Here is a 26,471-nt window from a genome sequence, read left to right on the forward strand (position 1 = left end):
TAAAAATTTATAAAGATTTTGGACCGTTGATTTTTCAAACATTATAAAAACCCATCTACGTGTCCGAATCTAACACTTCAAGAGTTGATCCCTATAAAATCAAGTAAATAGATCACATCTGTAGGGTCAGAATTAAAAAAAAAACTAAAGAACTCATTTAGCTCTCTCTCTCTAGAGAGTAATGGGACATTGCTAAACCTATTTGGTGCTAAACCGACTAAATAGGTTTTTTGAGTTTTTTATTTTATTTTTAAATTCTAATGGTACATATGTGATCTATGTACTTGATTTATATGGACGAGCTCTTGAGTTTAATTCCAACACATGGGTGGGTTTTTATAAAGTTCAAAAAATCAATAGTCCAAAACTTTGAAAATTTTAGACGCTCCAAACATCATTTTTTTCATCGAAAACACATGATTCAGATGTGGATTCTTAGTAAATCAACCATGCTCAACACATTTATATGGCTGGAATTACATAAAAAGCACAAGTTTAGACGCTCCAAACATAATTTTTTTCATCGAAAACACATGATTCAGATGTGGATTCTTAGTAAATCAACCATGCTCAACACATTTATATGGCTGGAATTACATAAAAAGCACAAGAGAAGCTGAAAAAACCATTTAGCATGCGATTTAGCACGAACCCATTTTTGAGTCTCCAAACATCATTTTTTTTATGAAAAATACATAATCCAAGTGTAGATTTTTAGTAAATCGACCATGTCCAACACATTTATGTGAACGAAACTGCATAAAAAGCATTGAAGAAGCTGAAACCCACCCATGTATTGGAATCAAACGTTTCAAGAGTTAATCCCTATAAAATCAAGTACATAGATTACATTTTAATTTAAAAATAAAATATAAAAAGCTCAAAAAACGTATTTAGCACACCTTTTAGCACTTAACACTGACCCATTACTCTCTCTCTCTCTCTATATATATATATATAGTAATGGATCCGTGCTAAACTCATTTGGTGCTAAACCTAGTGCTAAATGACTTTTTCCGCTTCTTTGGTGTTTTTTTATGCAATTTTGACCATATAAATGTGCTTTCTAAGAATTCACATGGGGATCATGTATTTTCTATTGAAAAAACGTTTGAATTTTTGAAAATTCACAAAGATTTTGAACCGTTGATTTTTCAAACTTTATAAAAACCCATCCATGTGTTACAATCAATTGCTTCAAGAGATCTCTGTAAAATCAAGTACATAGATCACATCAGTCCTTCAAAATTTTAAAATAAAATGTAAAAAAACAAAATAAAACCTATTTAGCACCTACTCATTACTCTATTTTCACATATATATATATATATATATATAGGAAATGGGTCCGTGCTAAACGACATGCTAAATGAGTTTTTTGGGCTTCTTGGGTGCTTTTTATGCGGTTGTGGACCCATAAATGTCTTCGGCATGATCGATTGATTAAGAATCTATATTGGTTTAGCACAAAAACACCCATTTAGCACGCGTATATATATAAGTCTCATCTTCTCACGGGAAGAGCGAAACCATTCCTGGCGGGGGAGGGAGGGAGGGAAAAGAGACGGATCCATGGGCTCTCTGCAACTTTTCTTCCCTTCCACTTCCTCCCTATTACACCCTACTGGTAGGAGCCGCCCCACTCTTTCTCCGGCGGCGACGAAGACCAGGAGATTCTCCCTCTCGTTCCCAAGGCTTCGGTTGCAGAGGCGGCGAGTGGTCGGCAGAATCAGTGGAACCGGAGGCGACGTAGAGAGCAAACCGGAGGTAGAGAAATTGGATGCTGGAGGGGGCGGTGGCGATGGTCACGGAGAAGGAAGGGACGGAGGCGAGGGCTCCGGTGAGAATGTGAAGCAAGAGGGGCTGTCCAAGTGGATTGATTTCACCTCCGAAGATGCCAAGACGGTCATTGCTGCTCTTGCCGTTTCCTTAGCTTTCCGTTCGTTTATTGCGGAGCCTCGCTTCATACCTTCCCTGTCGATGTACCCGACCTTCGACGTTGGAGACCGGATTGTTGCGGAAAAGGTATGCTTACTTCACTTGCTTTGTTCGAACAACCCCCCCAACCCCCGCCTTTTTTTTCTCACAGCAATCTTGGCACTTGTCTTAAATAAAACCAATGGCGCTTGTGTCATGTTTACACGGGCACTCTGTAATGGTCATTTCCAATGGTGAAACGATCCTGGAGTTTCTGAAATTAGCGGAACCTTTTTTATTTTCTTTCATAACTTTGGAGTCGATTGCTGTTGGTGAGAATAGTATGGGAAATGGAGGGGTTTTTTCTTTGTGTCGTTATAACTAGAGCTTGGGGCGGTCGGATACTATAGTGATGCTGCACATCTCAACCTTGAGTTACTGCGGTTTCAACCTCATCCTTGCCTATGACAGAAGATGTTAACTAGAGATGACTTGGACGCTTTGGTTTAGATTGTGGTGTTGGTGAGGTTAGTGTTGGGAGAAGAAGAAGAATCTTTGTACCCAGCTTAGGATCAGAGCCTGTGTTTCGACGGGAATGTGCTGGTTCGACCTTTGATGCTTGTACACCAAAATTATCTTCGTCATTTTGGTTCTGCTTGCCTTGCTGTTGAAGATGGTGTTGTGAAGAGGAAATCCTGGTTGGAATCGTAAAAATTTTGGGTCCAGAATCATTCCGCAGTTTGAGAGAGCTAATTTTATCGAGTCAGGGGTAGAGCCTGGTTCACAATTTAAGGGAACGTCTAAAGCCTTCAGAAATACTTGATATTTTGCTTAGCTATTAGGAAATGAATTAGTAATATGCTGCTAGAAGCAGCTCCTTCGGATCATGTGCGTGCACGCTTGTTTGTGTCTGTGTGTGGTGATTGTAGATGAGATTTGAGAAGTAGAAGAAAGGCACGGGTGGGCATTTGACTATTCCTTGATTGGCATGGGCTATCTCTTCTCAGAAAGCAAAGGGATGTGTGCCCCATTGATAGGGGCCTTTCTAGTCATTGATGGAATCCCCACCCTTTTGCCTATGAATGATTGGAGCAATCTCTAGCAGATCGACATTTGCTAATGTGGCATCAAGGGGGCTAGATTTGCAAGAATCCATAGTTCAACAGATATTGAACTACTGCCTCATTCATCAATCCATGCTCTTCATTTGTTCTTTACTTAGGAAGATTTGCCAATGCCTGCTTCAAGTGTAAGCATACAATGTGGACAATACATTGTGGAACCCAGCAGACTTGTTGATGAATAAAGGAGCTTTCCCATTGAAGCACGACCAACACCCATGGAGTGCTCCTTGCTGATGGATGCTTTTTGCTCTCAAAGCGGTACACTGAAAGGAGAGAAAGATTGATCTCTTCATAAGCCAATATTCTTGTGCTTTTACCAAGTCAAGGTATTGGGCTTGCTTTGGGCTTTCCATAACTTTCAAGGGTCGCTTGGGCAACCAAAAAATTTCCTTCCATTTTCTCTCCTATTCAGCTTGTAGAAGTACTGGATTGCAGTCAAAGCGAACAAGAACTGAGAAACTTGAGAGGAGAGATACTAGAAACTTTTGACCCTTGATTATGTTATGTTAGTTAAGAAGGACCTGGAAATGCATGCGGAAGCTACATCATCACATGATGATGTTTTCTAGTTGTAAGCAATAAAAAATGAATTGCATGTTCAATAACACCTGGGTTTTGATAGACGTACCACCAAGATGCCAACTTGAAGCAGAACTGTTGGAGCCTTGGAGGTGTGTGTATGTGTGCGCATGCATCTGTACATGCATGCGTGTGTGTTTTGTAAGTGAAAGGTACCAAGTGTAAAATAATAGAAAACAATATCCTTTTTCGGTCACAGAGATGGAGTACACATGGTACTGTTGATGAGGCGTATTTATGCATATACTATTTTTTTGTTGTTTACGTTATGTAACTAGAAGGTCTGTTCAACATTCTGAATTGTGGCAGCTGTATTTGGATTGCTTGAAATGCGTGATGGCTCAGCCAGATTCTTTCCTTAGACTGGAGGCGTTCTCTATGGAGGGTAAAATGCATAGTTGAATGTGATTTCATTCACTAATGCAAGACTTAAACACATAATTTGAACACATTTTATATACTGCAAGCATGTATTTTGTTGCCTTATCTTCTTTAATTGTAGTTACGACCAAAGTTTACTATGCAGTATCTCAAATTTGCAGGTTTCTTACTATTTCAGGAAGCCCTGTGTGCATGATATCGTGATTTTCAAAAGCCCACCTGTTTTGCAGGTATATTTAATTTTAAAATTAACTTATATATTCATTCAGCAAATGCTTTTCATCATTGAAAGGAATAGAAACTAGGAGATGGTCAATTATTAGGTATGGGTTAAGCATCTATATGTATTGTTATTTTGATATCTCTACTTTGCAGGAAGTTGGATACACAGATGGGGATGTCTTCATTAAACGGGTTGTTGCAAAGGAAGGTGATACTGTTGAGGTGATTCTATTAAAGACTAAGATGTAGAACTGATAATAATAGAGATGGATGTTATGAGTTGTACTAGTAAATAGTGCAATCTCCCATGTGAAATGAGAAAACACTGCTCACATTTTTCCATATTTTCCTAATTGCTTCGAATGGTTAGCTTAAAGCTGCTATTTTGTAGGTTCACGGTGGCAAACTAATAGTAAATGGAGTTGTGCAAAATGAAGATTTCATCCTTGAGCCACCATCTTATGAGATGAGCCCAATTGTGAGTACCCTCCTCACCATATTGTCACTCACCTTATTATAATGGTAGAATGCGGAAGTCGTTTTGGTAATGCAATTATGCATCAAGACACATCCCCTATTTCACTCCCTAATATAAATTAACTAGAATGTTTTTCTCAGTAACTCCAAGCAAGTTGGAGATCAGTGCAAGTAGAAGCTTGTCCAAACCCTTGGAGTAAATGATTCTGATATTCTATCAGCAATATCTCAGTGTTAAATATTGTTGATATTTGCAATTAATCTATCTGCTAATCCTGATCCTTTGGATTGCTCTGCTGCAGCATGTGCCAGAAAACTCTGTTTTTGTGATGGGTGACAACCGCAACAACAGCTATGACTCTCATTTATGGTAATACATTCATCTTCCTAGTCTTACATCTGTATCTTGGTTGGAGGTATTTTCACCTCTTTGCATCCTTCTGAATGATTTCTCAGTGACTAGAATCATTATATTTTTTGGGAAACTTGAATTACCATATAAAGAGATGCTAACTAATTATGTCTCCCGTGGCTGGAGGAAGACTGAACGTGTAATGTCATGTCATACGCTTTCAAGTTCTAGGGTAATATGGTAGATTGAGCTTGGTTGTTGATTGCTTCTTGATCCCTGTTTTTTAAACCTTCTCAGGGGTCCTCTTCCCGCCAAGAATATATTGGGAAGATCTGTGTTTCGATATTGGCCACCAGCAAGGATTGGGAGTACAGTTTTCGAGGATGGCTGTGCACAAGATAAACAAGAAAGCAGTGTAGCTTCATGACACCAACTCAAACCTAAAAGTTCTCACCAGAAAAGCGCCAATATTTTGCAGAGGAACTGAAGGCTCTGAAGATTCATCATAGCTTTGATATGTGTAACCCAATCAAGAAACATCAGTTAAAACATTTATCTAGGAATTTGTGTTCCTGTATTTTTGTTTGAACATCCAAGGTGTTCACGCTAAATCTATTTAGCTGGAATTTGGAGGAATATCTGTCACAAATCATGTAACGTTCAAAGAAGCATCTCTGTAGAATTATTGCCCTCCAAAAGTTTCTGTGGATGACTTTTGGGAAATTACAAAAGATTAACGGTGGCTCTTGCTAATGCATGAAAGTTCAGAAGAAGCATCTATGTAGAAGAATTATTGCCCTCCAAATCAATCGTCCACTATTCGAATATTGAAGTCCAGCCAGTTATTTGGGCTTATATATTATAACGGTGAAGAAACATTTCCGGGAAAATTAAAACTATATCTGTGTCTACAGATAAAGTTACAAGCTGCACATATTTGCAGGTTTTGGGTGGGAATGAACTGTTTGTGAGAATGCTGGCGACACCTGGCGTTTTCTACTCATGCATTTTAACATTACTGAGATGTTTTGAATTGTTTCAAAGTTCATCCTTTTTCGCCTGGTCTTTGCTCAAGTCCCGTTCACCTTCTTCACCTCTAAGGCTCTTACTAATGAAGGCAGCCAATTCCTTCAAGCCTGATTTTACTGGCAATTTAATCTGCATAAACAAGTAGTTTAGAAAATTGCATTGGATGATAATGAGAATGCCAGCACATACTTACAGGGTTAGATTTATCTCCAGCAGGGTAAAATAAGAGAGTCGGAAAATCATCTAGCTGTAAAAACATAAAAACAAAGGACAGTCAGCCGCCCACATCTAGCCACCACTTTTTGTTGTAATGATAGACAATCAGAGGTATGAAGTCTCCGCTGAATCATCTAATTCAAATTCCAAAACTAGGAAACCCAACTCATAAATTATGGCAAGTAGGGCTGGGAAACAAGTTGAGTTACTTGTGGTTTGGGCCTTTTGGCTCATAAAGAGCTCGTTCAAACTCATAAAATAGGTCGGCCAGCAGAACATGAATAATAGCTACTCGGCTTGACTCGTATGAGCTTGTTAAGTAGTAAAAAATATATTTTATATACATTTTATATCATATAGTATATGTAGAATATATGAGCTCGAACCCAGCTTGGCTCGCCACAAGAATGAGCCACGCTTCAACACCCCAAGCTCGGCACTTTTGGTTCGTTTACCAGCTCTACTCACAAGTTAGGCAGGGGATACTAATGGACTCTAGTAACTCACGAGTAGAGCAAATTCCCAGGTGATTGACTCATACCAGGTTTAGGATATAGCCAGCAAAAGGATTGACACCAACAAGTCTAGTTTCTAACCACATCTGTTAGCTAAAATCAAATATAAGTTGGTTGGGCCATGTTGACCGAGTCCAGGTTACTTGGTCCTCGTCTTGTATGCCTCTATGACAGGTGATGGACACGAACCTGCAGCTTCGGATGTTCATTTGAAGATGCATCTATTCTTGCAAAAATTAGATCCGGCAGTCCTTGAAAGTGCTTAGCCAACTTTTCCACCTGCTTGCTTGTGGCCTCACAGTTGATGCACCATGGTGTATAGACCTTGTATTATCAATTCATAATCCAGTTAAATTTTACAAGTAAAAAAAAGGTTATATTCAGAAAAAATGACATTTAAAGAAAACACAGAAAGCATTACTAAAAGGTGTGTATGCATATAGAAGCATACCTCTAACAGAATGTTCTCGGAGCTTTTCAGCACCACGCTCTCGAATGTTTTTCCTACCACTTTCTGGATGACACCACTCTGCAATATCAGAGAAATTTAGATGGCCCAACACTTGAATGCATAAATCAAAGCCCATAACAATGAATAATACCCACAGTTTTTGGTAACGGCTCTGACTTGTAATAGGCTAAAAGAGTACCACTAAGTAGGCCAAAGCAAAACTCCTGTAAAAGGTTGCTCAAACAGTAAGTCTTGGGACATTTAGCATATCAATGTACAACGTACTTCAACAGAAATCAGCTTAGTACCTCTAAACTGCTCATAGTCAGCTTTGATTCCAACAGATACTTGGGACCAAGTTTATAGTCATATGCAAGTACCTGCCACTCAAACAACCATAAGAACGAAAATAAGAACAAATGTACTCATCCACCAGGATGGGCAATGTGACTGTTCATGTAGCTTATCAAGGTCAGAAACAGACGCACAGTTGGCTCTTCTGGTTCCAGCCCAAATAGAGTTAGAATAGGTTTTGCAAGGTTCTCCTCAGCAGGATCTATGTATACAAACATTATCTGTCACCAGGAGAGAAATCATGTGTTCACTAAATATTGATTGCCAACAAAGTGCAGCAGCTCTTCAAGTTTTTAATATCAAATACAATACAAACCTTAGACTTGATTTTTCTTGCAACATTTTGAAGTAAAGGAAGAAGGTTTTGGTAGTCATTAACCTCTGCAAAGATAAAAACCTGGATAAAAATTAGATAGGAATTAGCTCAGGAAAGTTTTTAAGTGCATAAACAAGCTATACAAAGTCCGAGATGGTTCTAGCTCAACATCAAAAGGGCAAATAAAGAGCCACTCGAAACAAGTGGCTGTCTTTATTGTTGTTGCTGCTGTTATTCTGATGGGCAAAGTAAGGGGCCAAAACCTTGGGATTTGAACCTGAGACCCCTTGGTTACGATAGTGCAACTTAACCATCTAGAAATGAGGCACTCAAAACAAGTAGCAGCCATAAATTATAGCTTTAAGGCTCTGTTGGGTATGTTGTGGTTTCCCCCGGTGTTCTCATTCTCTCCACCATTTGGAAGCAGTGGTGTTGCCAAAAGGCTGCATTGAAAATAGAGTTGGCAGCCCAACAGCACATTTCAACACCATTTACAAGATGTTTTTGGCAACTCCATCCTCAACACCACGTTTTTGGAAAATATTATGGTGTTTCCATCCCAATACAAGGGTTCCAAATAAAGCCTAATCATCAGTTAAGACAGATTTCATTTTTTTTTTGAAAGAAAATAATAAATGTATTGAATTTGCAATAAACATAACGCAGGTTGAATAGTTAGGTGTGATGAGATATCACACCCACTATACCATAGTAACAGGGAGGCCCGCAGGGCACTCCAAATTACAGCAAACAGTAAAAACACAGCTAACAGAGCAAACAGAAAAAGACAGATATGGAGGATAAGGAGAGAGAACCAGTGACAGTCTGGGTGATACAGCACAGATCGGCCTTGCTGAACCGTCAAAGATTCGCTCTCCTTCTCCCAATCCAGTCGATGGAGCTCCCAGGCCATTTCGTATGAACTCTTTCCGAAATTTCCCACCTTAAGAGGTCTAAGAGTTCTGCTGAATCTTTGTGGAGGCCCCTAAAGACATGCTGATTTCTCTCATTCCAGATCAGCTTCCACGCCATAGGTGACCAGACTCGCCATACGAAGGCACCATCACCTGTTAGTTTCCACCTTGGCTCATCTTCCCACTGCACAAGGCAAAAGTGTGAAAGCTGGTCCACGAGGGCTGACCACTGTTGGAAAGCCATGTCTGATGGATTTCTATGCAACACTATGTCCCAAGAGCACTGTGCTTGTGACTAGACCTCCCTTACCCACAAGAATTTACCTCTTATCGCATCATAAAGATTAGAAAATGTCTTTGTGAAGCTTTCATAACTCCACCAACAATCTTTCCAAAACAAAGTGTTGCTGCCATCTCCTACAACTGCACGCACACCTTGACAAAAATCAGCTAGAACCTATGTCACACGGACTCGGCTAAGGAGGTGCCGCACCCGAGTCGACACGCCCTGACACGGGTGCAGCTTCGGACTCGGCCCAGACTCGGTCAACGCCGAGTCGGACTCGGTCAACGAGTCCAGACCGAGTCCGTCCACATTTTGGACTCGGTCAACTTTGACCAAGTCCAAAAATGTCCCTAAAAAAACAATTTTTTATATTTTTTATTTAAAAAAAAAAAAAAATATATATATATATATATATATATATATATATATATATATATATATATATATAAAAGAGGCACAGTGTTGTGACAGTGCTGCAGTCACAGACTGTGACTATGCTGCAGTCACAGACTGTGACTGTGCACAGTCACAGTGCTGTGGACTGTGAACAGTCACAGTCTGTGACTGTGCTGTGGTATTTTAAAAATAAAATAAAATAAAATTATATATATATATATATATATATATATATATATATATATATATATATATATATATATATATATATATATTTTGCCGAGTCCCCATGTCCAAAAATTTTAAAATTGTGCCGCACCCGCACCCGCACCCGCACCCGCACCCATGTGACATAGGCTAGAACTGTGACCCATCCCTTCCAAATCCCCGAGCCCCTCTTTCACTTGTGATTTTCGGACCAGTTTGATGGTAAACCTATGAGATCATATTTTTTGATAAAGATGACAACAACTCTTCTCTCCTTTTTGCAAATCACCACAACCATTTCGCTAGAAGCGCCATATTGAATGTGTAGATTGTGGATCCCCAAACCCCCACGGTTAAGGGGTTGGGAAATGGTGGACCAACTAACCAAAGGAGTGAATGGACCCTCAGATTTGTCAGACCAAATGAATCTCTGGAAAATAATGTATTCTCTATATTTAAAGAATTTCATATGATGATTAAAAATTAGTTTCAAAGTGATATTTCAATTCTTAGATCCATCTCGGGAGGTGAATATATGTCAAATGATTTTCAAGATTATTTGAGAAAAAATGGTATTTGTCATCAAAGATCTTATCATAGAACTCCTCAACAAAATGGATTAGCGGAAAGAAAACATAGACATATAATAGAAACCATTAGAACCCTACTCATTTCTAAAAATGTTCCTAAGAAATTTTGGGCCAAAGCCATTTTGACTTCAACATACTTGATAAATAGAATACCTTCTTTTTCTTTGCAAAATGTTTCTCCATTTGAAAATTTGTTTAAAATGTCACCCGATTTCAAAAGACTGTATTTTTGTTGTAAATGTTGTGTTTTCCCACAAAAGAGATAAGTTATCACCAAAGGCCATTGAATGTATCTTCATGGGATATGATAACAATAAAAAAGGGTATCGATGTTTTAACTCTAAAAACAATAAACTTTATGTGTCTAAAGATGTAACCTTATTGAAAAATGAAAATGGATTCGATAAAGAGAATAATAAAGTAGACTATGCATTCTTGTTTGATCTCTTGCCAAGGCAAGAAATTGATTCTTGTGAATCAAATGATTGTGAGGTAAATTGTGATGATGATAATGTTTGTAAACATGCTTTAGATAATGATGCTCTTGATGAGAATCACAATAGTGGCTCTTTAGAATTGTCTTCTCTCAATGATCACTTAATAGAAAAGTCATATCAAAATGTTCAAGTTTATGCCTGACGAATACATGGAGACCAAACATGTGCATTTAAAAAATATTCTCAAGACCTTTCAATAAATGAAACACCTAGTCAAGATATGTCTCTAGAGAGCACCATACTTAGAAAATCTCATAGAACTTAAAATCGACCAAATCGGTTTGTATCCTATGAAACTTTCTCACCAAACTATAGGGCATGCCTACTAGATATTCATTCCTATTGCTAACCCTCTCATTATAATGAAGCCAAAGATAGTCTTCATTGGGTTGAAGTAGGGGTGTCAACATGCCTGGTTTACCCGGACCTGACCCAAACCAAACCCTATAGGGTCCGGGTATGGTGATAAATAAGAAGACCCGATTAAGACCAAGGTCCAGACCCAAAGATTCGATTAATACATGGACCCGGGTATAGTTTGTGAATTTTATACCAGACTCGGACCCGACCCGAGTTCCGATTAAGACCCACAAATTTTCAGTGTAAAAGTATCGGGTATGGTTCGGGTTTGGTTCATGTAGTTCTCATCAGATCCGAGTATGTTTTTTCTTATAGCGGACCCGATTAGACCTGGGCTTGGACCCGACACCATACCTGAAAATCTGATCCAAGTCTGGTTCCACCTGGGTCTAAACTAAACCCGACCCGTTGACACCCCTAGGTTGAAGTTATGAATGTAGAATTAGAAGCCCTTCGAAAGGCCAATACTTGAGAAATAGTGAATTTACCTTTAGAAAAAAACTCGTAGGTTTCAAGTGGGTGTTTAAAGTTAAAACTACAAGTGATAGAACTCTCAAAAGATACAAGGCAAGATTAGTTGCCAAAGGTTACTCATAAGAATATGAAATTGATTACGAATAAACCTTTACGCCTATAACTAGGATGACTAGTGTCAGAACTCTCATAGTCGTTGCATCCATTAAAAAATGGTCTATTTACCAATTAGATATAAAAAATGCTTCCCTTAATGGTGACTTTAGTGAAGAAGTATATATGGATCTTTCGCTGAGATTTAATATTAAAAAGAGAAAAACTTTAAAATTAAGAAAGGCATTATATGGTCTTAAACAAGCCCCTAAGGCTTGGCATGACAGATTTAGTGATGTTATGATAAGTTTGGGTTTTCAGTCTTGTTATACTGATATTGCGATCTTTGTTAAGAATACAAGTCCATATATTGTAATATTGTTGTTGTATGTATGTGATATGATAATTACAAGAAGTGATAAAAAGAAGTTAGTCAATTTTAAAATGTTTAAAAAAAAATTAATATAACTTTGTTTTCTTGAGATATTTTTTAGGTATTGAGGTTGCCTATTCTCCTAGAGGTTATATCGTGTCACAAATGAAACTGAGAACTGACTTTGTGCTAAGTCAGGGATTTTAGATGATAAGAAGGTGAAAACTTTTGAAATTGTCAATGAAAAGTAAAGGCTTGAAGATAGGACATTGCTAGAAGGTCCTACACCATATTGATAGTTGATTGGATCTCTCACATACTTGTCTATTACCAGACCTGATATGATCCATGTGGTTCATGCAGTAAGTTAGTTCCAGCATGCACCAACCACTGTGCACATGAGTGTAGTACTAAGGATCATTAGATATATTAAGAATTCAATAAACAAATGATTTTTTTTATCTTCATCCTCCTCTCTAAATTTACATAAAGGGGTTCTTTGCCCCCATTTTGTATTTCATGCTTTTGCTAAGCATGTTGGTGATCAATACAATATTATTTTTTATCTCTTTGTGTTCTTGTTAAGTTCTTTGAAGCTCTTGTATGCACTTTGTGCTTGTATAGTGCCTTAATGGCTTTGTATTGTTCATTAGTGGACTAGTGGATGTGCTTATGCACATTGTATTTCTTGTTTCTGCTTGTTTCATTACAGGCCACTAGAACATAAACGACAAAAACGTAACTCATGCACCAACCACTGTGCACATGAGTGTAGTACTAAGGATCATTATGTTAAATATGTATATGTAAATGGATCTCGGGTCCAACTTGTGACCCGAGATCCACCTCGGGATTCACGCCAGGCGCTACTTGGCGGTGGCATACTGTAATTTACTTATATTTCATGTCTTGTATTGTACCACTTGTACAACTTATAAATATCAATGGAAAGGGAGAAGACCCTATTGCCGCCCAACATTTTCTCTCTCTTCCCTCTCTCTCTATCTCTTGCTACGATAGTAAGGTGACTCCCACATCTGATTTCTAACACATTAGATATATTAAGAATTCAATAAACAAATGATTTTTTTTATCTTCATCCTCCTCTCTAAATTTACATAAAGGGGTTCTTTGCCCCTATTTTGTATTTCATGCTTTTGCTAAGCATGTTGGTGATCAATACAATATTATTTTTTATCTCTTTGTGTTCTTGTTAAGTTCTTTGAAGCTCTTGTATGCACTTTGTGCTTGTATAGTGCCTTAATGGCTTTGTATTGTTCATTAGTGGACTAGTGGATGTGCTTATGCACATTGTATTTCTTGTTTCTGCTTGTTTCATTACAGGCCACTAGAACATAAACGACAAAAACGTATTTTTCTCATAAAAGATAAAATACATTTAAAATAAAAAAATAAAATATAAAAATACATTTTATCCCTAAATACAATCTAACTTGAAAATACATGTATATATATATATATAACACCTATATCCTTCTCATTTTAGATGGATGGGGATATGAATGAACCTGAAAGAGACCCATATCCAACTGGCTTTCAGCACTACCGTGTGGATATATTATGGTATATTCTTAGTCCTAAATGATGGAATAAGTACTCTAAGCCTTTTTTTATGTCATAACATATGCAGAAAAGAAAATTTCAGATAAATATCTTCACCTGTAACTTTGTTAAGCTACCATAAACTCTGGCAGCATTAAGTTCTGTTAGTACAGTAACCAATGGAAATTTGTTTTCTTCAGTGAACTGCAGAATCTGTTCCTCCTTAAAAGCGTCCCCTACAGAACAATAACAATAAATAAATATGAATAGCAAAATATCTATATGCAGAAGGAATATGACTAAACAGTTAATTCACAATAGCATGTTAACATGATGGTCATACCATTTTCAAGCAACCTCATAATGTTAAACTAAGTCACAGGTTTCATGTATGTGAGCACTAAAGCTCCCATACATCCAGATGAAATATCATAAACTATCATAATATTCCAAGAACCAACTACGCTCATCCATAACTTATTCATGGTACATTCAGTAAGTCAGAAGGTAGCCTTACACATGTTCAGAGCCTTCAATTTAAACATGTAAACACTAAGTAAAAATATAACATGGTTGGAGTGACTACAAATATTAGTGAGATTTTTTATTTTATTGGACACGTTGAAACAATAATACACTGTCAACATGGATGCTATATACATAATACAACACATTGTGTGTGTGTGTGTGTGTAATGCAATCCTCCATGCTCTAGCACGAACTAGGATTTTCAGAGACTTTTACGTCTTTCTTCTTGAAACCTGACTGTATGGATGTGTTTTTCATGCCAGATTTTGTAACAATTGTCTCTTGGATTATCTGATGACGACAAATAAATGGGTTTTTAGGGTTTCAAAATCAAGTGTAGAAATTTTGTATACTCGAGCCTCCTATAAATGCACTTTTTCATTGAAAAACACAAACCAGGTGTCGATTCCTAGCTATTGGACCATGCTGAAAACATCTGCATGGTCAGATTTGAGAAAAGGTGCCGGAAACACATACTTTGTATGCAGCTATGTCACATGGATACAGCTGCAGACACAGGGGCACAACCATTGTTATGAAGTTTTCAATATGACTAGTATATAAGGGGACACGATACAAGGGTCAAAATGGAGTATCCATGTGATGTAGGTGCACAATATGCATCGTTTGTATCATGGATATTCTAATTCTCATTACCCTTACTAGTTTGTCCCAACAGCATTTCCTCCAAAACACAATCACCATGTAACATGGGTACATGAGTACGAGTTCTAGTCAGATATATATCTGAGTAGGTTGGATCAGACTCGACTCGTACCTTACCCACATCCAACTTCTTTTAAAAGTCAACTGGCCAAAGGGTGAGAACATTTTGGTGTGACTCCTGAACCAATGCAATGAACCATCCCCTGCATCCCAAAGACAAATCTCTCTCTCTCTCTCTCTCTCACACACACACACACACACACACACACACACACATATATATATATATATATATATATATATGCAAAATACAGATATTATAAATATACACCACCACCCTGAATGGTGTTCATGGCCAATTAGGCAAAATTAGGCGACCTTGAGGTCCCCCAAAATTTTTATGGTTCAAGGGATAGTAGGCCCCAGGAACTCCAAGCACACGTAGGAATACATCTATTGGCTTGCCACCAATGAAAGGGAACGTTTGGTGTGACCTTTGAGAACAAATATTGGACCAAAAAGAAGGGGGAGAAGGTAAAGTAGAAACACCATAGGACACAAAAAGGAAATCCAATTTCATTAAGACTTCATTTGAACCATAGTTCAATTTCAAGTTAATTTGGTGAGGGCAGCCAAGAGTCACCGAATGGTCTTTTCCCAAAAAATCCTAGAAGACGTGGGAGGACATTGTAGATGTTCTGGATAGACACAACTTCTAACACTAAAAGACCACAGGAGGACACCTACGACTTGAGCATGTAGTGAAGGCAGCACACTAAGCAGGTGTCGTTCAATTGTGCCTCAAGGGAACAATGTGGTTCAGTTCCATCTGTTTCCGTTGGGTGAGCCTGTTCTATTTCTTTTTCCATTCAACATTGATAAGGCAGACTACAGGAGAAAAAAAAGGTGGAGGTCACCCACCCGCCTCTAGCCATTTGACTGCAAGTATATTTATGAAAACATGTATATATACTTATTTATTTATATTTATATAAATGTATATCTATAGAAAATAGGTAAAATACATACATGGATGCACACACACACACACACACACATATATATATATATATAAGGGAAAAGAAAAAAAATAAAGAAAAAAGGAAGAAAAAGAAGAGGAAGGGGTCAAGAGGAAGAAGAAGAAAAAAGAGAATGGGAAGCAAAAACTAGAATAACAAGAAAAAAAAGGAAGATGGGTGGAGACCTAGAGGAGGAAGAAGAGCGGGAATGAGGTGGAAGGAGAAGAAGGGCAAAAAAAGAGAAAAAAAGAGAAAAAGTGTAATTTTTTCGGCTCCTCTTCCTTCTTCGCCTTTTTGCTTGAGAGAGAGAGAGATGGATGGTAAGATAAAAAATGGGAAGGGCTACGCCCTTTTTTAGGTCAAGGACAAACAAGTTAATGACCAGTTTTGAGACTGGTTAAACAAACAAAAAATAGACTATGCTGTGCCCGACACCTACGCAGAGATGGACTAGCCATTGATTAGTCAGAAAAAATGGGCCCTACAACCTAGGTGCATGGGTCTGGGCAATCGCACGATCCATGTTTTGATCCATTGCAAACAAACCATGCTGAACATCTATGTGGTTGGATTGAGTCATTAAGGCTTGAACTGATGATTTCCATCTAAATAGCCCCATGCCTTTAACACCACCAAATATTAACCCATATATATATATAAAGTGTTGTGTGTAAATATTTGCTAATAATAAAAAGAAAATAACCATTGAGTAGAAATAGTCCGTTCTCATGTTTTTTAGCTTTTTCGTAAATCAGACCTTACATGTGTGATTTATATGGTTTTTTTGATAGGGAATGACTATTGAATCATGTAATTCTGTCATATTGGCAAGTTCCCCAAGTGCTTCAAAATTCCACAACCCACAATATACCAAAACTAAATGACTCAAAAAATCATGTTCTTATGAGGAAAAAACATGATCTAAAGTCCAATGCCTAGCAAACAAACAATATCAAATGCATATATATGGTTAGATTGGGTCATTATAGCTTGCACTTATGATTTCTAGCTAATAATTATGTACCCTTCATTAGTAGCAAATAGTCATCAACAACAACAACAACAACAACAACAACTACGCCTTCATCCCAAAACAATTGGGGTCAGCGATATGAACCAAAAAAGAAATTCATTTTGGGTCTTCCACATGAATCCTTTTCCTCCAATCATTTCTATCCAACGCCATGTCCTCGGTGAGGTTCAAAGCATTCATATCCTTTCCTATCATCTCCATCCAAGTCTTCCTAGGCCTACCCCGACCTCTTTTAACTAATATATTTTCCCATTTCTCCAACCTTCTAACTGGAGCATCATTAGGCCTTCGCCGAATATGTCCAAACCACCGTAAACGATTCTCTCGCATCTTATTTTCAATGGGTGCAACACCTACCTTCTTACGTATCTCTTCGTTCCGAATCTTATCTTTTATTGTATTTCCACACATCCATCTAAGCATCCGCATCTCAGCTACACTCATTTTTTGAATATGATGTCTCTTGGCAGCCCAACATTCCGTACCATATAGTAAAGCGGGTCTAATAGTCGTCCTATAAAACTTTCCCTTCAACCGCAATGGCATTCTACGATCGCACAGCACTCCAGTAGCACTTTTCCATTTCATCCACCCAACCTTTATCCTATGATTTACATCTCCATCAATTTCTCCATACTTTTGAATGATGGATCCCAAATATTTGAAATAATCATTCACCGGTATATCTTGCTCACCAAGCTTCACTACACTCCCATCACTACTTCGTTGCTTACTAAACTGACATTCCATATATTCAGTCTTACTCTTACTCAACTTAAAACCTCTAGCTTCCAATGTCTGTCTCCATAATTCTAACTTAGCATTAACCCCAGCTCTAGACTCATCAATCAAAACAATATCATCAGCAAACAACATACACCACGGTACATTTTCTTGAATTGATCTCGTAAGCTCATCCATCACTATTGCAAATAGGAAAGGGCTTAAAGCAGATCCTTGATGTAACCCAACCGTTATCGGGAAATTGGTTGTCACCCCTCCACAAGTGCGGACATTGGTTACTACTCCTTCATACATATCTTTAATTATACTAATGTACTTGAGAGAAACACCTTTCTTCATCATTGTCCACCAGAGAACGTCCCTAGGTACTCTATCGTATGCCTTCTCTAAATCAATAAAAACCATATGCAAATCTTTGTTCCTCTCTCTATATCTTTCAATAAGTTGTCTAAGAAGATGTATAGCTTCCATAGTTGATCTTCCAGGCATAAAACCAAATTGATTCTCCGATATCATGACAACCTTCCTCAACCTAGATTCAATCACCCTCTCCCAAAGTTTCATAGTATGACTCATGAGTTTTATACCACGATAGTTTGTGCAATCTTGTATATCACCCTTATTCTTATATAAAGGCACCAAAGTACTCTTCCTCCACTCATTAGGCATCTTATTTGTTCGCCAAATCAAGTTAAAAAGATTTGTCAACCATTCTAAACCTTTCTCTCCCAAGCATTTCCAAGCCTCGATAGGTATACCATCTGAGCCAACTGCCCTTCTTGATTTCATTTTCTTCAAAGCCTCTGCAATTTCTTTCTTTTGAATCTTGCGCATGAAGTCACGATTTATCTCATGAAAAGGAATGGAGAAGTCTCCAAGATCTTGAGCATGACTATCATTAAATAGCTTATCAAAATAATCTTTCCATCTCTCCTTAATCTCCTCATCTTTGACTAAAACCCTTTGTGTTTCATCTTTGATACATCTAACCATACCCAAATCCTTCGATTTCCTATCTCTCATCTTTGCAAGCCTATAAATATCCTTCTCGCCTTCTTTGGTATCCAACTTGTCATAAACCTCCTTATATACCTTAGCCCTCGCGTTTCGAACAACTTTTTTAGCTTCCTTCTTTGCTATCATATACTTCTCCAAATTCTCATTATCACGACTCTTACTTAGATTTCTATAACACTCTCTTTTAACCTTAATAGCTAATTTGACATCCTCGTTCCACCATGATGTATCCTTACCTAGTGGTGCACCGCCTTTAGACTCACCCAATACCTCCTTAGCTACTTTTCTCATACCACCCGCTATCTTATTCCACATTGATTCTGAATCCTCCTCGAGACACCAATCAACTTCCTTAACTACCTGCTCTACAAACATTCCTTGTTTAGCTCCTTTCAGTGCCCACCACTTAATTCTAGGATCTATCCTATGTCTATCCCTTTTGCGGCATCATATAGCTAAAATATACTATATTACAGTGTAGTTGGAAAACCATAGGTGCAAGTTATATCCACTCAATCTGACCTTATAGATGTGTTCAACATGCTCTGTTTGCTAGAGATTGCACTTTGGATCACGTTAATTTGACATAAAAATATGATTTTTTGAGTCTTAAAATTTTGGTACAATGTTGCCCGTTAATTTTTGAAGCATTTAGAAAACCAACTGACATTGTAAAAACATTATCTAAAACCTGTTTTCTACTAAAGAAACTACGTAGATCACTTCTATAAGGTTAGATCTACAACACAAGTGGGAAAATGTGAAAAAATAGTGTTTTCTACTATATTGGATGTACAAATGACTATAGCAAATTTATATCATATATATTTATATACTTATATAAATGGGAAAATATTGGTTACACTTGTGGGTTCCAATCCAATCTCACATGTGAAAAGCACTATTTTTATCCTTTTATATTTTTTTTAGATTGAACCCTTCAGATGTGATCTACATGCTTGGCTGAGTAAGGACCAGCCATTGGGTCATGATTTTCCGGCATATACCGATCATGATTTTCTATTATTGCATGAATTTATGCATGATAAATTGATGATATGATAATTGTTTTTATTTCATTAGTGTTAACTTAAAACTGTTAAAATATATAAATCCTCCCCGCACCCCCCCCCCCCTCCCACCCACCCAAGTTTTTTTTAAAGTGCCACATCACCGCATCCGCATCTATGTGACATAGAAGAAAACTCCCAACTAACAAGTAGATTTGGTTTTTGAATCAAATAAAATAAAATTTGGAAGGTTAGGTTACATTTTTTGGAAAAAATTTGATAAAATCAAATGATCTTGTTTTTCTAATAAAAAAGGTAAAAAACAGGTTGTTTCAGTTCTTATATATATATATATATACCGCATCCGCATCTATGTGACATAGAAGAAAACTCCCAACTAACAAGTAAATTTGGTTTTTGAATCAAATAAACTAAAATTTGGAAGGTTAGGTTACATTTTTTGGAAAGATTCTGATAAAATCAAATGATCTTGTTTTTCTAATCAAAAAGATAAAAAACAGGTTGTTTCAGTTCTTATATATATATATATACATATATATATAATGTATATATTCTGCCGATATTTTGAAAATATTATGTGATATTTTACCAATATTTTTTGGCTCACTGTCAAATGCTGATATTATCATAATATTTTCAAAATATCGCCGATATGGGTGACTGCACATAAGTAGCTACCCATTTTAGTCAATCACTGGATACACAAGCTCCATCTGAAAATTAAAGTAGTCTTGTTCAGCAGGAAAGGTGAAACAAAATGTTCATGCACCATGAGAACTTACCAAATGCAATAAATCTCTCCGGCTCACTTTTCACAAAGCCAATAAAATGACTTATAGAAGGGATTCCAGGATATAGAATTTCAGCAACTTTAACATTGCTGGATTCAACAAACTGTACTTCATTATTGGATACTGCCGCTTTAACAAACTCATCATGATATGCTCCCTGGATATGAAACATTTAAATATAACAAAAATAAATTGAAGAACATGCAATTACAAATAAAAAACAATCAACCAAAATAATAACAACTTTCTAAATAGCAAATATAAAAAAGTCAGATATTTATCATAGAAAAAACTCATAGAACAGGATAATCTTATGTGGCTTTCTCTTTTTTCACCCACAAACAAATACATATTAAAATATGGCCAGCCATGTCTCTTTATGCCATGATATTATATGACCTTTAACCTTATTAAAATTGGTAAATCTACATCTGAAAATCCTTAGAACTCCCCGAAAGCTTTATGCCATGTCTCTTTTTTCATCAATTGTTCTGGGACAAAAGCATAGTTACCGGAAGCTTCTTGCTACATGGGGAAGCTCGCATCCTCGAAAGCTTAGTTCGAAAGCAGGAAGCTCCTCGCTTGCCTGAAAGGAGAGGAAGCTTTGGGAAACCTGCTTCCGAAATATGGGGTGGGAAACTCACTTCTCATTTCCCAAATGGATTCTTTTTTGCATCCTTAATGTTTCCCTCTCGTTTCTTGTCACTTCTCACTTGCTTTACCTTCACTTCCTATGTTTTTCATATTAAAAAATAATATTTTTTTATAAGTGTGCATGTTGATTTTATATCGTTTTATGCTTGTGTTCATGTTATTTCTAATTTGTTTTTCGCCGGCGCTTCATATTGCTTTCTATGTGTTTCCTTTTCATTTTTCATGTGCTTGCATAATCGCTTCACAACCGCTTCCTGCTTTTTGCTTCATACTACTTTTTAACACTCGCTTCCCCACTTCAGCTTCACGCATCGCTTCTCGTGTCCACTTCACTTTCTGGCAACTATGGACAAAAATACCCAAGAAATGGACTTAATGATCCAACAAAACACGATTCCATTATATACCACTCAAAGAAGTTCACTTGAAATGCTATGTTAAGCATGTCTTATTAAAAAAGAGAAAAAGTGCATTTGCGCTTGATGACTTTCTGATAGACAACAATAAAGACTATTTTCCATGATCCCCCAACTCATCAGGATCATGTCATCAAATTCAAAATTCTAAATCCATGACTCAAAGAACCAAGTGCATAGTGAGTCAATGACAATCTCAATGACCTAGACATAACATGATAAAGTAATTCCTTCCAAGTATATTGTATGTGGCCCCAATTGACCCACTTGGGCCAATTTGGCCATCTCATCAAATTTTCAGCTACGTTGCATGCATCAGCACCACCATCGTAATGATCATCAAAACCTAATCTATATCAGGCTGGCTCCTACTCATGTTTCTCCATTCTTGTCTAAGGATAAATGTAAAAAGCATAACTATTTCCGTTAGCTGGCTGTTGGCCTATTGCTCACTCCTTTCGCCATCATGGGTTGTGAAACTGGGACCAACAAAGGTTAAAATCATTGTCACAAATGTCATTCTGGGCAAATTTCTTGGTGATGGAATATTCTGGGAGATTTTAAAAAAAAATCTTTTATCAGGAAAATCTTGTAGAACTATCGATTTTTTGAAGAAAAAAATTATAAATAAGTATACAACAATAATAATGAGAAAAATTATGAAAATATATATATATATATATATATATCTAATGTGTATGTAGGTTATAAGATAATTAATATAAAAACACAAGAATATAAAAAATCATTCCACATTGAGAAGAAGTGCTTTTATGCATGGCAGCACGGGTTGTAATGTATAATGATATACCTTACAAAGGGACAAAAGATAGCCCCATATCAAGGAGGAGGGAGGAAGAAGTATACCTTCCACCTCTATTTAAGATCTTCTCCCCTCTCTCATTACCACATAACAAACAATGGTTTTTATTCACGTGAACATCAGTTGTTGGCTTCTTTCTTTTACAAGGTAGGGTACACAAATACCCTTTATTTAAATAAAATTTCCTTGCATGTTTGGTGGCGTAGCAGCTGCCATAAAATCGTGAAAAAAAAACTGCAAGAAAATTATGATAATATCCCGATATATATAAGTATGCAAGATTTTAAAAATCCTGTGCAATGATCGTGATTATCACAGCTTGTAATTAAATCACATGATAATACCAAGAGGTTTTCAGAATCTTGGTGATATTTATGTCTATGTTTAAAATCCACAATTCTGGATAAATGCTAATCTTTGGCACATCCTAATTGCAACTTTGTAATGATAGGCACAACAATTGCATACCTCAAAGCTCTCAAATAAACCAATCACAAATGTCTGATGCTTTTGGAGAAACTCTTCGGCCTCAATTGAAGATGATACTCTCATGACTGGTGCACCTGTTTTTTTTCTTGCCCAAATCACCATCTCCTCCCTGTCAAAAAAAAAAATCCATAGGAGTCATGTTCAATTCTGCCTGAAGTATAGATTATCTCTTGATAACACATTAGTCTTTTGTTCATTGTGAATTAAATCATCACAAAGAGTAAGCTGATGAGACATGACTTGTTAGGATGCAATAATGATGCCGATCTTGGAGAAAAACACAAGAGTTCATAATGTACATAATTTCGACACTATCCCAACATATAATAGTGAAATACTATGTTACTCAGATATGGCATGGGTATCAGTGGCAGACAGAGTTAGATTGTGTTAGATATGCAAAATTTTACTTAGCAAGTCTGCTCAACAATTTTCTTTCGTGTCAGGGAAAACCACCTATTTTTTGGATTGTCAAGATGTGCAATGTTGACCGTGCTTGGTCCAGTCCCTTGGTGTAAAACTCCACAAGACCATATCTTTTTAAGCTCATAGGAGTAGAGTGCTTCATAACAAGTAAATGATGTGAATCTTTGTTTAGCCCGGATATACAAGCAAGTTCAACTGAGGCCATCTTCCTGCAGCCCAAGATTAAAATGCTTGATTGCTCAATATTTTAACCCGATTTGATGGCATGGCAAGCTCAATAAACCTCATAAATTCAAAATGCCAAATTTGTTCCCCAGGATGCTCCCAATAACAATCTTAGAGTAAACTGAAGAATGTGTCAACAAAAATGTCGGATTGAAACCATAATATTAAACTCACCAGCTTTGCTACCCAAAGAAGGCTAGCTATTATGTCCTAAAGAAATTAGTTCTCTTATGGAACTTGTTTCCATAAAGATAATGACAAAAAACCCAGCTGCTGCAACATTTGTGCTTTTTTAGAGTTGTCACTTGTCAGCTACAGGCAAAAATGGGACTACGTTAGTTCTTTATCTAGGAATGGTTTACCATTTATCTGTTATCTTTATCAATTCATCAACTCTTTCCAGGTAAAATAAAAGTTTTACCATAATTGTCTGCAAGGGAAAAAAAGGTTTATATATGACAGTGCTTTTCTTTCACCTAGAATCTTTTAAATGATTTTCTTTCAAAAGTTACCCTTCTTCACACACACAAATGACAGTACCTTCAGAATCATTTTCTGAAAAAGGACAGGTTAAATGTTGAAACCAGCATGTACCATCTGGAGACAGTTGCAACCTGTTACATCCTTCATACTTACAAATCAAAGACGGTGTATATTACCATCTAAAAACAAATTCAGATTTTTCCCTACCCACCTAAATTATAATCTTTCATTTATTCTTAATACGACAAGTTTCCTAATTCTTGCTATATAGAAATCTGCATCACGATTGATGAATTATCTTGTTCCCTATAAAGACAGAAAGCTAACCAACATCTGGGAGTCTGCTCTGGACCGGAGGCTACCATGGCCTAATGCTGTTGTGAAGGAAGAAAAGACGCACAGATAAATCTCCAAGAGTAAATAGAACTAGGGTAAGCATGACAAAAAACAGTGGACGAAATACTTAAAAAAACACGGGAACACCCAAATGGGAAAATGAAAATGTTTAAAAATAAAGGATGCTTAAAACAACCCAGAAATTAAAAAGGGTGCTCTCGAGTATCATCTTCTGATCTGCAATAAACACTAAAAGGAATGATGACATGACATTAACTTATTGTTGCAGGATGTAGGGTTGTGGTCAAATCAAATATGCAGATGGACCAAGTATCCACTGGAGCTCTATATGCCACAGGGAAGATACTGAAATTTAGGCATCTAAAACATCATAAACGGCAGAATATATTAGAGATGAAATTTAGCCATCAAATTCATCACAAGTAACAGAATGTTTATATCAGAGACAGATTAATGAAATTCAGGCATCTAATTCACAATAAGGAACAGAAATATGCTCCCTACACATCAATAAGAACGAACCACCAAAAGATCACCATATGCATGGTGACTAAAAGTATGAGAAAGAAACAAATACCCTGTGAATCCTCCAGTGTATAGCTGAGCCGTCCCATTGACAAACAGGAGCAGAGTTGGGAAACCCTTGACACCCAAGAAGGAGGCAGCATTGGGATAGCGTTCAGCGTCTACCTTTGCCAAAATGAGAGGACTACCCATCTCCTTAAGAGAGTTTGCAGCTTTGGCAAAGTGGGGCATCAGTTCTGCACTCCTGGAACACCATGGAGCGTAACCCAACACCAAAACATACTCATTGCTTTCCACAATTCTCCGGGTATTATCGTTGTTTAGTTCCACAACTATTGCCTGAGCTCTTCTGACAACCTCTGTCTCGCTAGACTTGCCTCCCTGGTTCTTTAGTGCCGCTTCATCTTCTTCTTTCTCCGCCGCCAAGAGCTCTTCGAGGCCATCCAAGTCTTCGTCACTGAGATCCGATTCATTGGCCTTGATCAAAAGAGGGGTGCTCAGTAAGATCAAAACAAAGAGGCTGAGGAAGATATATTGGAACCTGGTTTTTGAAGACATGATTAACAGGAAGAAAAAAGGCCCCTATCAGGGAATAATAGAGAAGAGACTTTTCCCTAGGGGGTGAATCTGACCCAATATCAAAAATTTCCTTTTTTTTTTTGAATGAGAAAATTTACCCCGATATCAAGATTTGTTGAACTGGGTTTATGAGGAGGAGGATTTCGAAGGCCTATTTCTGCTAAGCAGCCAGTGTGATCGGTGTTCGGTTTGAGGGGCGGTTTGGGTTTCTACTAGATCTAGAATGGAAAACAGGTAATTCAGACTCGGATCTCGAAATTACGCACTTCTTTGAATGTGCTTCGGCGGAACAATGATCAGGCAGAAATGATATATTATGCACTCCACGTATTTAGCTCTCTCTCTCTCTCCTGTTTTGCCCCAAAGAGAAAAATGTTCATATAACTTGCAAAAAAGCTTCGGAGCACTCGACCATCTCCCATCTATCATCCCGGCGGCCGCGGGGCGAAGTCATATCACTTTGAAGTCCTGCGGTGCGGAAGTTGACAAACATTGCGCTTCGCCCAGAGACCAATGCGTGATGCATCTCTCTACACGATCTTTGATGGGTCTCCGGTCGTATGACCCCAAGGTTAAGCAAATGAATTAGGCCAATGTTTGTTGTGGGAGAGGGATACCACTAATATCTAAGAGGGGTCAATTGTCATACCTAACGTGCAGCCAATCATCCATTTGCGCCATCATCTATGTTTCTTTGCTTTCACCATTTTTTTTTTAAGGCAAGCTGGGGACCCCGATTACCACATGGGATACCACCTGGGTGGTTCTTTTCACCGTTTGTTGCTTACATGGAATCAAAGAAATGAAAGGTGTAATGCAAGGCCTGCAAAAGAGCCGAGCTTGAGCAGTTGGAGCTGTTTGTTCAAGAAAACAAATGCTCAAGCTCGACTCGAGTTTGAGCTGAGATTGAATACTTTCTATCAAGATCAGCTAGAACCTCAGCGCAACAAGATCGGCACAAGATTAGGCAGTGCAATTT

General features: G+C 37.5%; 2 protein-coding genes across 2 annotated transcripts; one reads left to right on the forward strand and one right to left on the reverse strand.

Moving 5' to 3' along the window:
- The first annotated feature begins 1,516 nt into the window (after positions 1 to 1,516).
- PLSP1 (plastidic type i signal peptidase 1) lies at positions 1,517 to 5,805 on the forward strand. Its single transcript, XM_089990100.1, has 6 exons — positions 1,517 to 2,025; positions 4,163 to 4,231; positions 4,377 to 4,445; positions 4,615 to 4,701; positions 5,003 to 5,070; positions 5,350 to 5,805. Exons 1-6 carry the CDS (start codon positions 1,573 to 1,575, stop codon positions 5,477 to 5,479), a joined length of 876 nt encoding a protein of 291 aa, XP_089846226.1. The 5' UTR covers positions 1,517 to 1,572; the 3' UTR covers positions 5,480 to 5,805.
- A 40-nt stretch (positions 5,806 to 5,845) lies between these two features.
- Positions 5,846 to 26,091, reverse strand: PDIL1-6 (PDI-like 1-6). The gene is made up of 12 exons (XM_089990099.1): positions 24,966 to 26,091; positions 22,877 to 23,006; positions 20,507 to 20,672; positions 13,804 to 13,922; positions 7,934 to 8,014; positions 7,752 to 7,838; positions 7,572 to 7,643; positions 7,419 to 7,487; positions 7,264 to 7,341; positions 7,002 to 7,136; positions 6,275 to 6,328; positions 5,846 to 6,210 (listed from the first exon to the last, which is right to left on the reverse strand). The coding sequence occupies exons 1-12, from the start codon at positions 25,469 to 25,471 to the stop codon at positions 6,091 to 6,093; spliced, it is 1,617 nt and encodes a 538-aa protein (XP_089846225.1). The 5' UTR covers positions 25,472 to 26,091; the 3' UTR covers positions 5,846 to 6,090.
- Between the last annotated feature and the right edge of the window lie 380 nt (positions 26,092 to 26,471).

This window comes from Nuphar pumila, chromosome 15 (genome assembly GCF_984573655.1).
Source record: "Nuphar pumila chromosome 15, dmNupPumi1.hap1.1, whole genome shotgun sequence".
In the NCBI taxonomy this organism is placed as follows: Eukaryota; Viridiplantae; Streptophyta; class Magnoliopsida; order Nymphaeales; family Nymphaeaceae; genus Nuphar; species Nuphar pumila.

Bases quoted from the DNA above. Each gene is read 5' to 3' on its own strand.
- PLSP1 (XM_089990100.1), top strand. From the start codon at position 1,573: ATGGGCTCTCTGCAACTTTTCTTCCCTTCCACTTCCTCCCTATTACAC. The intron at 4,232-4,376 runs GTATATTTAATT...TCTACTTTGCAG, and splicing joins AAAGCCCACCTGTTTTGCAG to GAAGTTGGATACACAGATGG. The intron at 4,446-4,614 runs GTGATTCTATTA...GCTATTTTGTAG, and splicing joins AGGAAGGTGATACTGTTGAG to GTTCACGGTGGCAAACTAAT.
- PDIL1-6 (XM_089990099.1), bottom strand. From the start codon at position 25,471: ATGTCTTCAAAAACCAGGTTCCAATATATCTTCCTCAGCCTCTTTGTT. The intron at 23,007-24,965 runs GTATTTGTTTCT...TTTTTTTGACAG, and splicing joins TACACTGGAGGATTCACAGG to GGAGGAGATGGTGATTTGGG. The intron at 13,923-20,506 runs GTAAGTTCTCAT...ATTGTTCTGTAG, and splicing joins GGAGAGATTTATTGCATTTG to GGGACGCTTTTAAGGAGGAA.